The sequence below is a fragment of the Notolepis coatsorum genome (genome assembly GCF_963971535.1).
Source record: "Notolepis coatsorum genome assembly, chromosome: 5".
NCBI classification, from domain to species: domain Eukaryota; kingdom Metazoa; phylum Chordata; class Actinopteri; order Aulopiformes; family Paralepididae; genus Notolepis; species Notolepis coatsorum.
This window is the reverse complement of record NC_140169.1, coordinates 56,848,875-56,862,083: the sequence shown is the minus strand read 5'-3', so window position 1 is coordinate 56,862,083 and position 13,209 is coordinate 56,848,875. Positions and strand designations below refer to the sequence as shown.

Here is a 13,209-nt window from a genome sequence, read left to right as displayed (position 1 = left end):
AAAGTGTTTAAAGTGAGTGTTAAAGTGTTAAAGTGTTTAAAGTGAGTGTTAAAGTGGTTAAAGTGTTTAAAGTGAGTGTTAAAGTGTTTAAAGTCAGTGTTAAAGTGTTTAAAGTGAGTGTTTCAGTGTTAAAGTGAGAGTTAGTGTTTAAAGTGAGAGTTAGTGTTTAAAGCCAGTGTTAAAGTGTTTAAAGTCAGTGTTAAAGTGTTTAAAGTCAGTGTTAAAGTGTTTAAAGTGAGTGTTAAAGTGTTTAAAGTCAGAGTTAAAGTGTTTAAAGTGAGTGTTAAAGTGTTTAAAGTCAGTGTTAAAGTGTTTAAAGTGAGAGTTAAAGTGTTTAAAGTGAGAGTTAAAGTGTTTAAAGTGAGTGTTAAAGTCAGTGTAAGTGTTTAAAGTGAGAGTTAAAGTGTTTAAAGTCAGTGTTAAAGTCAGTGTTAAAGTGTTTAAAGTGAGTGTTAAAGTGTTTAAAGTGAGTTAAAGTGTTTAAAGTGAGTGTTAAAGTGTTTAAAGTGAGTGTTAAAGTCAGTGTTAAAGTGTTTAAAGTAAGAGTTAAAGTGTTTAAAGTCAGTGTTAGTGTTTAACACTTTGAATGCCATCCACCAGGTTTCCTCGTGTTTACCCCCCGCAGGTTGAATGCCCACTCACGAGAATATTCGTTTTTTTTTATTCGTTTTTTTATTAGCGATCTGAAATTATATTGCATCAAGCGAGTCTATCGTTGGAGATCCAGGCACCCCCGGCGCTCAGATGTGAAAAAAACGCCCCCTATCGTCTCCCAGATGGTAAATCACCCTTTTGGATTGGACTCAATGAAAATTAATGGGGAAAAAAAACCCGCACTCCACATTTTACTTCTCACTCATTTAACCAGGGTCTACCAGAGTTCACTCTGGAGCCTCGGAGCCGCGGCGAATATGTGTTTTACTGTATACACGATGGATCAATCAAATGAGCGATTTTTTCGAATGGCGATCAGGAATTGGAATAAACCATTTGGATACCATCTGATCTCAGATAAGGAATCTATGTTATCAGTATTAGGATAATCAGACTCGTTTTCACAGAGATATAAGCTTTTATGTGATTATGGTGATTTATGGATTTTTTTTTATTTTTTTTTATAAATGTTTTTATTTTCAATTTTCAACATAGAACAAGACATCACAATACAATACCGTCAATAATAATAAAAATAATGACACTAACAACAGTAATAACATTACGAGACAAGCAAACAGAAAAGAAAAAAGACAATAAAAATTAAATAAGGAAATGACAATAGAAAATAAAATAAATAAAACAAAATAAAATAAGTGTGGCTTTCACGTGTGTGCCTTATCTCGTGTGCTATATAAACGTGTGTTCTACCTACCCATATGTGCGTGTGCTTTACCTATGTATATGTTTTATGTGTACATGCATATATGTGTGTTGTGAACGTGTGCATATGACCGTGTATTCCCTAGTAGCCCAGAGTGCCTGTACAGTACTACTGCAGCCAAGAGGACACGTACAGTATCAATGTAGTCAAGTGGGTTTGTACAGTATTATTATAGTCAAGAGGGCATGTACAGTATCACTGTAGTCAAAGGTATATGTACAGCATTACTGTAGTCAAGAGAACATGTACCGTACTACTGTAGCCCAGAGGACACGTACAGTATCAATGTGGTCAAGTGGGCATGTACAGTACTACTGTAGTCAAGTGGACATGTACAGTGTTACCGGAGTCAAGAGAACATGTATAGTACCACTGTAGTCAATAGGACATGTACAGTATTTACAATGCCAGTACCGTAGACAAAACAAGGCAGCAGTGGGAGGTTACTGGTAATGGGGAAATCCGGCGAGCACAGTGGTGGATAGTGCAGGCCCAATATGCGACAGATAGGGGTCCCAGATCTCATAAAAAGCGTCCAACTTGGAATGCAGCATACACGTAATATACTCACAGGGGATACATTCCATTATGATATTGTGCCATGACCTCATTGACGGGACCTCGTCCTTGATCCAAAACAACAGGATGTTCTTTCTAGCAGCAAATGTCAACAAATTGAACAGTCTCTTATGTTTGGAATTGGTAACATGAATATCTGGGAGGCCCAGCAAAAGGCAGAGGGGATCCAGCTCGATGGGGGTGTGAAATATGTCAGACAGTTCTTCTACAACGTCGTACCAGTAGCTCTGTAGTTTTACACAGGTCCAAAAACAATGGACGTGATTTCCAATCTCTATCTTGCATTTAAAGCAAAGTGGGGACGTATTGGGATCCATTTTACTTTTACGGGCGGGGGTAATATGAATGCGATGCAATATTCTAATTTGGATGGCCTTGGTGCGGTTACAAACCGAGATTTTTTTTGCGTAGGTCCACGTATCCTGCCAGTCTGCATCTGTGATTTCTATGTCCAAATCCTCTTCCCAGGACTGTTTAGTAACATAGGAAGATAAAGATGAATTAAGGTTCAGAGTACTATAGAAGATAGATATTTGTTTTTTGGGGATCTGTAAGGAGAGGGCTTTCTCCACCTGCGAGGTGGAGATGTCAGTTAAAAGTGAGGTGTCCTTGGTGATAAACTGCCTAATTTGTAGGTACCTAAAAAAATTCCGCTTTCAATAGGCCATATCGCTGCTGCAGCTGTGTAAAGGACATTAGGGTCCGGCCATCAAACAGGTGGCCAAGATCGGTTATGCCCTGCCTATACCAGGTCTTGAAGCCGCCGCCGACTTGGTTTGGCTTAAAGTCGGGATTGTCTACAATCGGGGTAAGAGGAGAGGTCAGCTTGGCTCGGCCCTCCACCTTACGGACAGTCTTCCAGGCCTTGACGGAACATAATGTGATGGGGTTGGAGCACACCTTCCTCACAGACCTAAAGTCTTTGATAAATAGTAGGTTCCACAAGGGGGACTTAGATTGCGAGGATTCAACGTCCAGCCATATTGACAGTGGGTCTGCTCTGAACCAGCCGACCATCACCCTAAGGTGTGCCGCCAGCTGGTAGTGTCTAATATTAGGTAGGTCTAGACCCCCATCTTCACTATCCATCTGTAATTTAGCCATTTTCAGACGCGGTTTCTTCCCATTCCAAATGAATGAGCTTAGCCAGCCTTCCAGCACCTTGATAACCTTGTTTGTCAGCAGCACTGGGATCATTTGAAGAGGGTACAACAGTCTGGGGAGTACGTTCATCTTGACGAGGCCAATCCTACCCAGCCAGGAGATCGGTAAGGGGGCCCATCTAACTAAGTCTGCCCTTATGGTGTCTAAAAGAGGGGGAAAATTGGCCTTAGCCAACGTATCATAGGTGGGTGTCACAAATACTCCTAGGTAAACGAAGCCGGAGGGCGACCAGCGAAATGGGAAGGGCTCGGGCAGTATCGGGATAGATTTGAGTGTCCCAAGTGGCATTGCTTCGGATTTGGAAAAGTTTATTTTGTACCCCGAGAAGGTTCCAAATGTGGAAATCATGCGGGTCAGACATGGAATTGAAGAGCCAGGCTTAGACACAAAGATCAGCACGTCGTCCGCATAAAGGGTGATTTTGTGCTCCCTCCCGCCCACTCTAATACCTGAGATCTCGGCTGACTGCCTTACGGCCTGTGCGAGTGGTTCTATGGCCATGTCGAATAGTAAAGGGCTAAGAGGATCCCCCTGGGGGTTCCCCCGCTGCAGAGGAAAGTTGCTAGACCTAAGTCCATTAGTCAAGACCGCCGACATTCGCAAGTTGTAAAGAACCTTGACCCAGTCAATAAAGGTGTCACCTAAGCCAAATTCAGCGAGGGTTAAAAATAGATACGGCCATTCTACACGGTCAAACGCCTTCTCCGCATCGAGAGACAGAACCACCGCGGGGTGGTCTGTCTCACGAGTCATTTGGATGATATTGAGGAGCCGTCTCATGTTGTCGGTAGAGTTCCTAGCCTTAATAAAACCGGTCTGATCTTCATTAATAATAAAAGGGAGTACTTTTTCCAGGCGCATGGACAGGATCTTGGAAAGCAACTTTTGGTCCGAATTGAGTAGGGCTATAGGCCTATAGGAGGCGCACTCCTCAGGGCATTTACCCTTCTTAAGGAGAAGGCAGATATTAGCCTCCCGTAGAGACTGGGGCAGTATTCCCACTTCAGCGGAGTGATTAAGCATTGCCAGCAGGGGATCTAATAGAATATGACCGAACTCTTTATAAAACTCGCATCTAAAACCGTCCGGGCCCGGAGCCTTACCAGATGGCATAGCCTTAAGGGCGCCCAGAGCTTCTTCCTTCGTAATTGGGGCGTTAAGGAGCAAGTTCTGATCTTTCGATACCTTAGGGAGGTGTAACTCAGCGAAGAAGGCCTGCATGTCAGCGAGAGCACCATCGGGTCGCTCGGTCCTATAGAGTTGGGCATAGAAAGAGGCAAACTCTTTGTTAATAGTTTTGGTGTCAAAGGACCTGACCCCGTTGGAGTCGGAGATTGAGGCTATTACTTGGGTGTCAGCCCTTTTTTTTGCCAAGTTAGCCAGGAACCTACCCGGCTTGTCACTGTGTTCGTACATTCTCTGTTTGGCAAATTTAAGAGAATATTCGGCGTCCTGGATCAGAAGAGTGTTTAGCGCCGCTCTGGTGGCCGTAAGCTCCATAAGCACAGCCGGGGCTGGGTTTGAAACATGCTGATTTTCAAGGTCGGCTAGTTTGGATTCAAGAAGTTTACATTGTTCATTTTTCTTGCGCTTCTTGGATGATACATAAGATATAATCAGTCCACGAGAAAATACCTTAGATGTTTCCCAGAGTAGAGACGGGTTATCCGTAGAGCGAAAGTTAATTGAGTAGAAAATTTTAAATTCCGATTCGAAATAGGAGACAAATATATCATCTTTGAGGAGGTATGGGTTGAGGCGCCAACGCCTCGACAGCGCTCTCTCTTCTGACAGGGAGTAGACCAGGTATATAGGGGCGTGATCCGATAGAACGATGCTTCCGATTGTGCAGGACGATACTAGAAAGAGCTTAGAGGAAGGGATGAAGAAATAGTCTATCCTACTGTTGCTCTTGTGTGGGCCGCTAAAAAAGGTGAACTTCAGTTCTGATGGGCAAAGGGTTCTCCAGACATCTGAGTATCCAGCGTCTTCGCATAGGGAGGTGAGCGTCTTTGCTTGCCTAGAGGGGGGAGCCAGACTGGGTGGGAGTTTGTCAAGAGACGGTATGAGGTGACAATTAAAGTCTCCGCCCACAAAGGCGTTCTCAGAGGCCAGGCCATTAAACTCAGCAAATATCTTGGATAGAAAGTCAGGGGAATAGCCTGGGGGACAGTATACATTCATAAATGTCATTTCTTTACCCTTAAGAACCCCTTTGATAATCACATAGCGACCTTGGCTATCCACAGAGGAAGTTATAAGTCTAAAGGGGAGATTTTTATTGATCAATATGGCCACGCCCCTACTAAACGTAGACTAGTTTGTAGCAAAGACCTGTCCTACCCAGCTCTTTTGGAGTTTAGCAGTGTCGTTGGGCCCCATATGAGTTTCTTGTAAAAAAGCAATCGATACATTCTCCCTCCTTAAAAAGGTCAGAATCGCCTTCCTCTTAGCCAACCTCTGCAGGCCTCGAACATTCCAGGAGCAGAGCTTGAAGCTCTCAGAGTTAGCCGTAGCCATAGAACATTGAAGGGCGTGTAGGTGGGGCAGACCTGGGCAAGCCTGTGGGCATGTAGAATTCACTTAACCTAAACACTATGCACACGTATTTCGAGCCATACATAAAACATATAATAATGACATAAAAAACATATAAATGTGTGGGACCGGTGGGTCTTTCCCCAACATCACAGGGACTCACCAACATTTCCAGAGACTTCAAACCTACCACTCGTAGAACCATCTCCATGGCCAACTGCCACATTTCCCTGTATACAAAAGTGCCTCAGAGTGTAAAGCAAACAAGAAAAAAAAAAAAAAAAAAAAAATCAAATTGAACCATAAGCCAATAGTAAGGTCAACGGCTGGAACTCAGAACTGTCGGTAAAAAAAGGGGGGGGGGGGGGGGGTGTATCTGCCAGGCATGCTGCGACAAAACAGGCGCGCAGTACCTCCACCAGGCCGGGAGGGGGCGATACGCTGGTTCGACCCTACACAGTTATGCCTCCCCACCAGAGGAGGGCGCTGTGCCGGGGGCCGCCCGCCGCTCCCGCGAGCACATTGTCAGCAGCAAACATTAATGGGAGCCATGCGGGTTGCATGAACCGGTCGAGAGTCAAACAGGTGGCGCAGCCACGAGACCCCATCTCGCTCGACGTGTAATCAACAGTAAATGCATCCCGGTGGCCATGATCAAAAACATGGCCGGGAGCTGGTATATCGCGCAAAAGTCATAAGCGTGGCAGAAATATCCGAAACGGAATAGAATAGGTCCCGCTCCTTCCGAAACGTTAACAGTTAGCAACCTAGCCCGTGGCTATGATCGTGCATCAGTACAACAGTCATATATAACATACTTGTCCCCCCCCTCCCCTCATGTCAGATAGCGAGAGAAAAATAAAAAGATAACTTTCCAGGCGAGGCCTAATGTCAAGTATTCATCCATACTCACATATGTAATAAGATACCAAATGCGACCCCTTTCTGTGTGATAGCCGTAGCAGTATGCTAACGCTCCATCGCTACTACCCCGTCAGGAACTGATGAGGCCGGTGTCGGGTCCGCGTTCAGCTCCGGTGGAGCCAGCATCGGGTCCGCGTCTCGCCCCGGTGAAGCTGGTGTCGGGTCCGCGTCTCTCCCCGGTGGAGCCAGCACCAGGCCCACGTCTTGCCCTGGTGAAGCCGGTGTCGGGTCCGCGTCTCGCCCCGGTGGAGCCAGCGTCATGCCCGCGTCTCGCCCTGATGAAGCCGGTGTCGGGTCTGCGTCTCGCCCTGGCGAAGCCGGTGTCGAGGTCCCTCTGGGTCGGGCCCTCAGGAAGTCCACGGCGTCCTTGGGCGACGGTAGATGCAGCCTGCCCTCTTTGGTTCGGATGATTAGCTTCGCAGGGAACTGGAGCGATGGTTTAAATCCGCGCTTGTACAGGGGCCCCATGACATCACGGTATTGTGAACGTTGCTCGACCACCTCGGGGGGATAATCTTCGAAGATAGCGACTGGTTTCCCTCTGTATGTCAGATTCCCCCTCCTCTTGCGAGCTTCCAGGATAATAGTCTCTTTGATCTTGTAGTGATGTAAGCGGGCAATTACGGCCCTAGGCCTGGAGCCTGGTGCTGGTCTGGGTGTTAGCGTCCTGTGGCATCGGTCAAGCTCCGGTGGTGTAGCGAGGACATCTTTCCCCATGATTTCCACCAGGACCTCCGCGAAAAAGACACTGGGACGGTTGCTGTGCAGGGATTCGTCCAGGCCCAGGATGCGAATGTTAGAACGCCGACTACGTGATTCAACATCAATTAGCTTGTTTCTTAGCTTGTCGATGACTATATCCTGAGCTGTGCATCTGACTTCTAGCTCCACCATCCTATCCGACCACCTATCCATGCCGTCCTCCACGGAGGTCAGGCGTTGGGTATGGTCTGCGACCTCCTGCTGGAAGCCGTCGAGTCTAGTCTCGAGCGAGGCAGCAAACGTTCTGAACTCCGTGGTGAAGGCCTGTTTGAGCTCATCCATTAGCTTAGCCATGGTAGCCCCATCCACAGGGGCGGTCTCGCTTCTCAAGACTCGTGCAGTCATCATGCTCGTTATTCTTTTTCCTTTTTGGGTCGAATAGTACAGTCTTAGATACGGATGTTGTATATTAGTGGTTCAATCACCTTGAAAATAAAAAAAGAGGCTTTTTAAAGTAAAATAAAAGTTCGGGAGCGGCAGCGTGGCTCAGAGACACTCACATCCTTCCGACCCGGAACCGGAACCGTGATAGGCTGTTTGACTCTGCTCGCGGTCAGGAAATAGGAGACTCGGTTTTCGGCTCGCCGCAAGAACGTGCATGCGTACACATATACTATCGATAATCTAGCGTTTATTTGAAAACTATTCATGACATGGCCGAACAATGACAACGTTCTAGAATATTCCAGTAAAAGGCGATTATCATGGAATGTGTTGTTTTTTCCGTGAAATCGAGTGATTTTCAAAATGCTAGAAAACGGAAATGAAACGATAAAAAAACAATCTGCCATGACAATGTTGACTGGAAAATGAGTCTTTGATAAGCGACGGGCAGATTAGACACATAGCCATAATTTAAAACATAGATTAGGCGATATTAACACTTTGATCGCCATGGTTAAATTCATAATTTACCATCCCTCGCCATCTCTATTTGTCTATGGAGAAGTTCCCCTTCTTTGCAGGGCTATAACTTTTTAAATTGGATTGCTAAATTGACATTATTATGGCCCATTCAATGTCCTATATCTATTGTTCAGGGTGTAGCAACGTTATACTTTTTCATTCACATATTCATACTAAAATACGGTCTAAAGTATAAGTATGTTTTTATCGTTTTCTGCAGCTTTCTCCAGAACTTGATTTATAGCCCCAAATTCATTATATTGATGATGAAATACAGTTTGATAGCGATCGGTGCCAGATGTTGACCGGATGGGCGGGGGGTCGTTTATAATTCCGTGGGCAACGTTAGATGATTCATCTAGTGTGGGTGATATGATCATCAGAGCAGTTTATATCGAACACGGTAATAATAAACGCTGAAACTTACCCCAGTCTCCTCGGGCCGTTGGGCGATCAGCTTGGAGTAGACAGTTTTCTATTATGGGATGTTGATCTAGATGAACCATTTCCAGGTTGTATAATACTATATACGTCCAAATAACGTTGTTTATTGAGTTAGGGCGAGCGATTGATTATCCAGTGTGTCGAGATGGAGTCCTGCTAACGATCGCGAGTACCCGGACGAAATATGGGTGAGCACTTCCTGTTTGGCGCGTCACTTCCTGTTGGGCGATCTGCCGATCGGCCACCAGATGGCGCTCTTGAACCGTTAGAGAGTTGAGTGGAGCTCAGCAGTATATCCAGGCATGCGTTGTTCATGGGACGGGGTAGCACGGTGTGCAAGCTCACTGAGTATTAAAGATTTGAGCAGAAGCGCGTGCACGCACATGCATGGTTGTGCGCGCATGCGCGTGCACTCAAGAACGCGCTGCGCTCGACTCGGCTCGTCGTGTTTACCTGCCTCCCGGCGCTACCTCGCATTATCATAACAATAGCCGCTAGGCCGGTGTCTTCAACCACGTCCGCACATACAATGTATAAGTTAACAGTATCTGACTACCTGTCTTCATTCACCATCACAACTGCAAGGATCATGCCATCCAAGAAGAAGATGAGGACGAGTGCGACACTCGTTCAAAGCAAACTTAGTTTTGCTAAACCAGGAGTGGACGCCAGGAGCAGGAAGGCAAGTAACACTAACCTAACAGCAACAGCATTTGAACAGCTTTAATTTTTTAATATAGGCTTTTGTCCAGATTGACTAGCTAGGTTATTTGCCTGTTTTGTTTCTCTTGAAAATAATCGTGGTTCATGATTGATGAGACATGACAAATGCGTGTTTACAGTCTTACAGAGTCCATCAGACATCAAGACATAATCAATGTGTTATTATTCAATGTGATTCACTGCTTAATCTTGTACTGACAGAAATGCAGATATATTATTCTGCTATCATAACAAGGCCAGCCAAAGAAAAATGTATTTGCCACGCGATCACATTGGAAGAATAATAATAAAATAAAAATACGAATTCGTTTTTGTTTGTAATCTACTGTGTAGGCTATGTGGTTGGAATATAGTGAATCAATGATGTAGACCATGCAAAACCATGAAAGCATGCTTTGACATAGGCCTTGCTGTTCATAATAATACAAACACAAACAAAGTGTATTATTATACATGTGCGCGAGGGAACATATGCGCATGCGCGCGTGCGCGCGGCGTCATTATCCTGCGTGCCGGCTCAGTCCATATTAACAACGCACCACTGAGTATATCTCAGGTCCCCGGAGGAGAAATATGATTTCGATTACAGATTTTTGAAATATTGATATCAAAGACGTGTTACGGCGTCTTCGGCAGAATGAGCATGGCGGGCAATGACGAGTTTCGGCGTTTCCGGCGATTAAAGTGTTAACGTTAACATTGGAGTGGATGTGGGCATTCAAGGGACTAATAATGAATTAACCTTGGGCAGTCAAAGTGTTAAAGTGAGAGTTAAAGTGAGTGTTAAAGTGAGTGTTAAAGGTGAATGTTTGTTTAAAGTGAGTGTTAAAGGTGAGTGTTTGTTTAAAGTGAGTGTTAAAGGTGAGTGTTTGTTTAAAGTGAGTGTTAAAGTGAGTGTTAAAGTGAGTTAAAGTGTTTAAAGTCAGTGTTAAAGTGATAAAGTGAGTGTTAAGGTGAGGGTTAGTGTTTAAAGTCAGTGTTAAAGTGTTAAAGTGAGTGTTAAAGTGAGCGTTAAAGTGTTAAAGTGAGTGTTAAGGTGAATGTTTGTTTAAAGTGAGTGTTAAAGGTGAGTGTTTGTTTAAAGTGAGTGTTAAAGTGAGTGTTAACACATTGGACGCCAACAACGTGATAATTCGTTATTGCCCGCCATGCGTTGAACGCCAACAACGAATAAACGCGTTTTTGGGATCAAATCAAATCAAATCAAATTTATTTATAAGGCCCGACAACACACGTTAATGTCCCCATGGGCCGTACAGGTCTTCTTTAAACAAGTCAAGAAGAAAACATAACAATAAGTCAAGAACAGAACAAGAACACCATAAGGTCCAAAAAATTTAAGATAAATGCAAATAAATGAAAGAATGCAAGCACTCCCAGACACGCGAAGGTAAGGAAAAACTCACTAAAACCTAACAATAGGGAAAAAAGCTCCACAGGCAGTGTGGAGGAGAGAAACCTTAGAAGGGCCATTCAAGGGGGGATCTCCCTTCTTAGATGTTGGTGATAGTAGTGTTGCAGACGGACAGTTGGTAAGCATGCACTCATGTGTGTAGTGAAACACAGATGAGTGCATGCAATAGCAACTGAACATTTTGAAAGATTAAAGATAGAGCTAATAGCGATAGCAACTGAACATTTTGAAAGATTAAAGATAGAGCTGATAGCGGATCTATTTGAGGCACAGGGGCGGCGCAAAGAGGGTCACGTCCTCCCCGTCTTAGTCACGGGACATTCAACACTCCGGTCATTGCTCAGGGACAGCCGGAGACAGGGAGATAGGGGGCGGCGCAGAGAGGGTCGCGAACTCCCCGACATTTTCGCGGGACGTCCGGCACTCCGGTCACCACTACGAGACCTCCGGAGACAGGGGGGCACGCAGAGGGGGTCGCAACCTCCCGGCCTTCATCACGGGACGTCCGACACTCCGGTCAGCACTCCAGGACAGCAACTCATAGGGGGACAATATTTCGATCAATATAAATTTTTTTTGCCATGGCATTCATAATTCATCGAGCCTCCCTCCGGGACTGCAGCTGGACCCTGTCTGATATTGCAACGCCTCAATACCGCCGCCTGGTGGATGATCGGGCGAGTTACACTCCAAGCCAAACCGGAAGTGGCGCTGGTGCATCGAGGAAATTCCTCCAGCAGTAATATCTTGTAACGTGGGTCTAGATACACACTCGAGTGCATCGCTTTCGAAACGCAAGAACCAATATGATTTCGGCGTTTATTGCGTCATACAAACGGGAAATGGATCTAGCAGATCGACGTCAAATAATTGGAATATTTTTCCTCCAGTCTCATCGGCGAACGGTAAGAGGAATATAACGTTATTTTCAGCCCGATTGTTTATTCATTTCACTGCAAACCATCTGATCAACATATCAACCCATACTAAATAAAGCCGTTACTGACGATCAAGGAATTATAAACGACCCCCCCCCCGCCCTTTCCTTCACGTATGATGAAGCATAATGTAGAGCCATATGAAATCCGCGATCACGGAATCGCGGACGGAATCGCGGAATTGAGCAATAAAAATGGAATCAACTGTAAATAAAAATAAAAAAATATATAATTTTTTATTTTATTTTTTTTTATGTTGTGCTTTGTCAGTGCTGTACAGTTTAAACCTTTTTAAATCTTAGACAAACAAAACACTTTGCTTTCATGAAATATTATAAGCCGTCATTTGAGGCTTTATAAAAGCAGCACAATGAACACAAATCTGTCAGTGCCGAGTCCGACCTCATCTTAAATAACAAACAGCATTGCTTGTTGTAATTAACAAAGAGAGGCAGAGTTGATTTTGCAAAAAAATATATATATATCATTTATATTTTTATATTTTTTAATAATAAAATGTTATTTTCATATTCAAATCCCATGCGAAGCTTCGAAGTATTTAAGACAGCCCTATTAAATGGACTGTTATATCTTATTAAATTGTGGACATTTATTAATTCCCACTTATTAGACACTATTTCTGATGGTAAAATGAGCGTACAAAGCAAAATACAGAATTCTGAAATATTAAAACGGAAAAAATGGAATTTTGAAAAAAATAAAATGGAATTTGGAAAAAAATAAAACGGATTTCATATGGCTCTACATAATGTATACCGATCATATACATTTGAATTTTTTAATATAGCGTGTATAGGAAAGAAACGCCAATCGATAATCTATCATAGCTTCAGGACCTATAACTCGCGTTTTTGGAATTACAGCAGAAAACCTTAAAAACATACTTATATTCTCGACGGTATTAACACAACAATGTATGAATGAAAAAATATAACGTTCCCCACATCCGGAACGATAGATACCTGATGTTGAATGGGCCATAGTAATGTCGATATAGAAATAATATTTAAAAAATTATAGCCCTGCAAAGAAGGTAAACATCTCCATAGGGTTACAGCGCTGGCAGACTGGGCATAAGGATGGGCATACTGCGTGGCAATCAAAGTGTTAAAGGTGAATGTTTGTTTAAGGTGAGTGTGAGCACCTCCTTCCTCTCCTGCTCCGCCTGGATGACCTGGCAGAGGAAGTCCTGGTTGAAGTGCTGGGTGGCTGCCTCCAGCTCGTCCACCTCCCCCTCCCCCTCCCCCTCCGGCTCCTTGTGGTCGGGAGGTGTGGAGGGCGCGGTGGCTTCATCCCTGGCATCTGAGAGAGAAACCAGAGGGGGGAGGGCGGGGGCAGAATTAGAGACCGACCCATTCATTGGAGGGCCGGTTTAACCCTTTCACTGCCGCACTTGCCAAACGGTTAACCCTTTCACT

At 44.5% G+C, this 13,209-nt stretch overlaps 1 protein-coding gene across 1 annotated transcript in view; it reads right to left on the bottom strand.

Annotated features, from left to right (window-relative positions):
* The window catches only part of brf1b (BRF1 general transcription factor IIIB subunit b), a gene marked incomplete at its 3' end in the record, with an annotated part of 152,137 nt that overhangs the window by 40,779 nt on the left and 98,149 nt on the right, over nt 1-13,209 (bottom strand). The window contains exon 12 of the mRNA XM_084314116.1: nt 12,936-13,093. Within this exon, the coding sequence (XP_084170242.1) occupies nt 12,936-13,093 (158 nt within the window). The remainder of the gene's footprint in view (nt 1-12,935; nt 13,094-13,209) is intronic.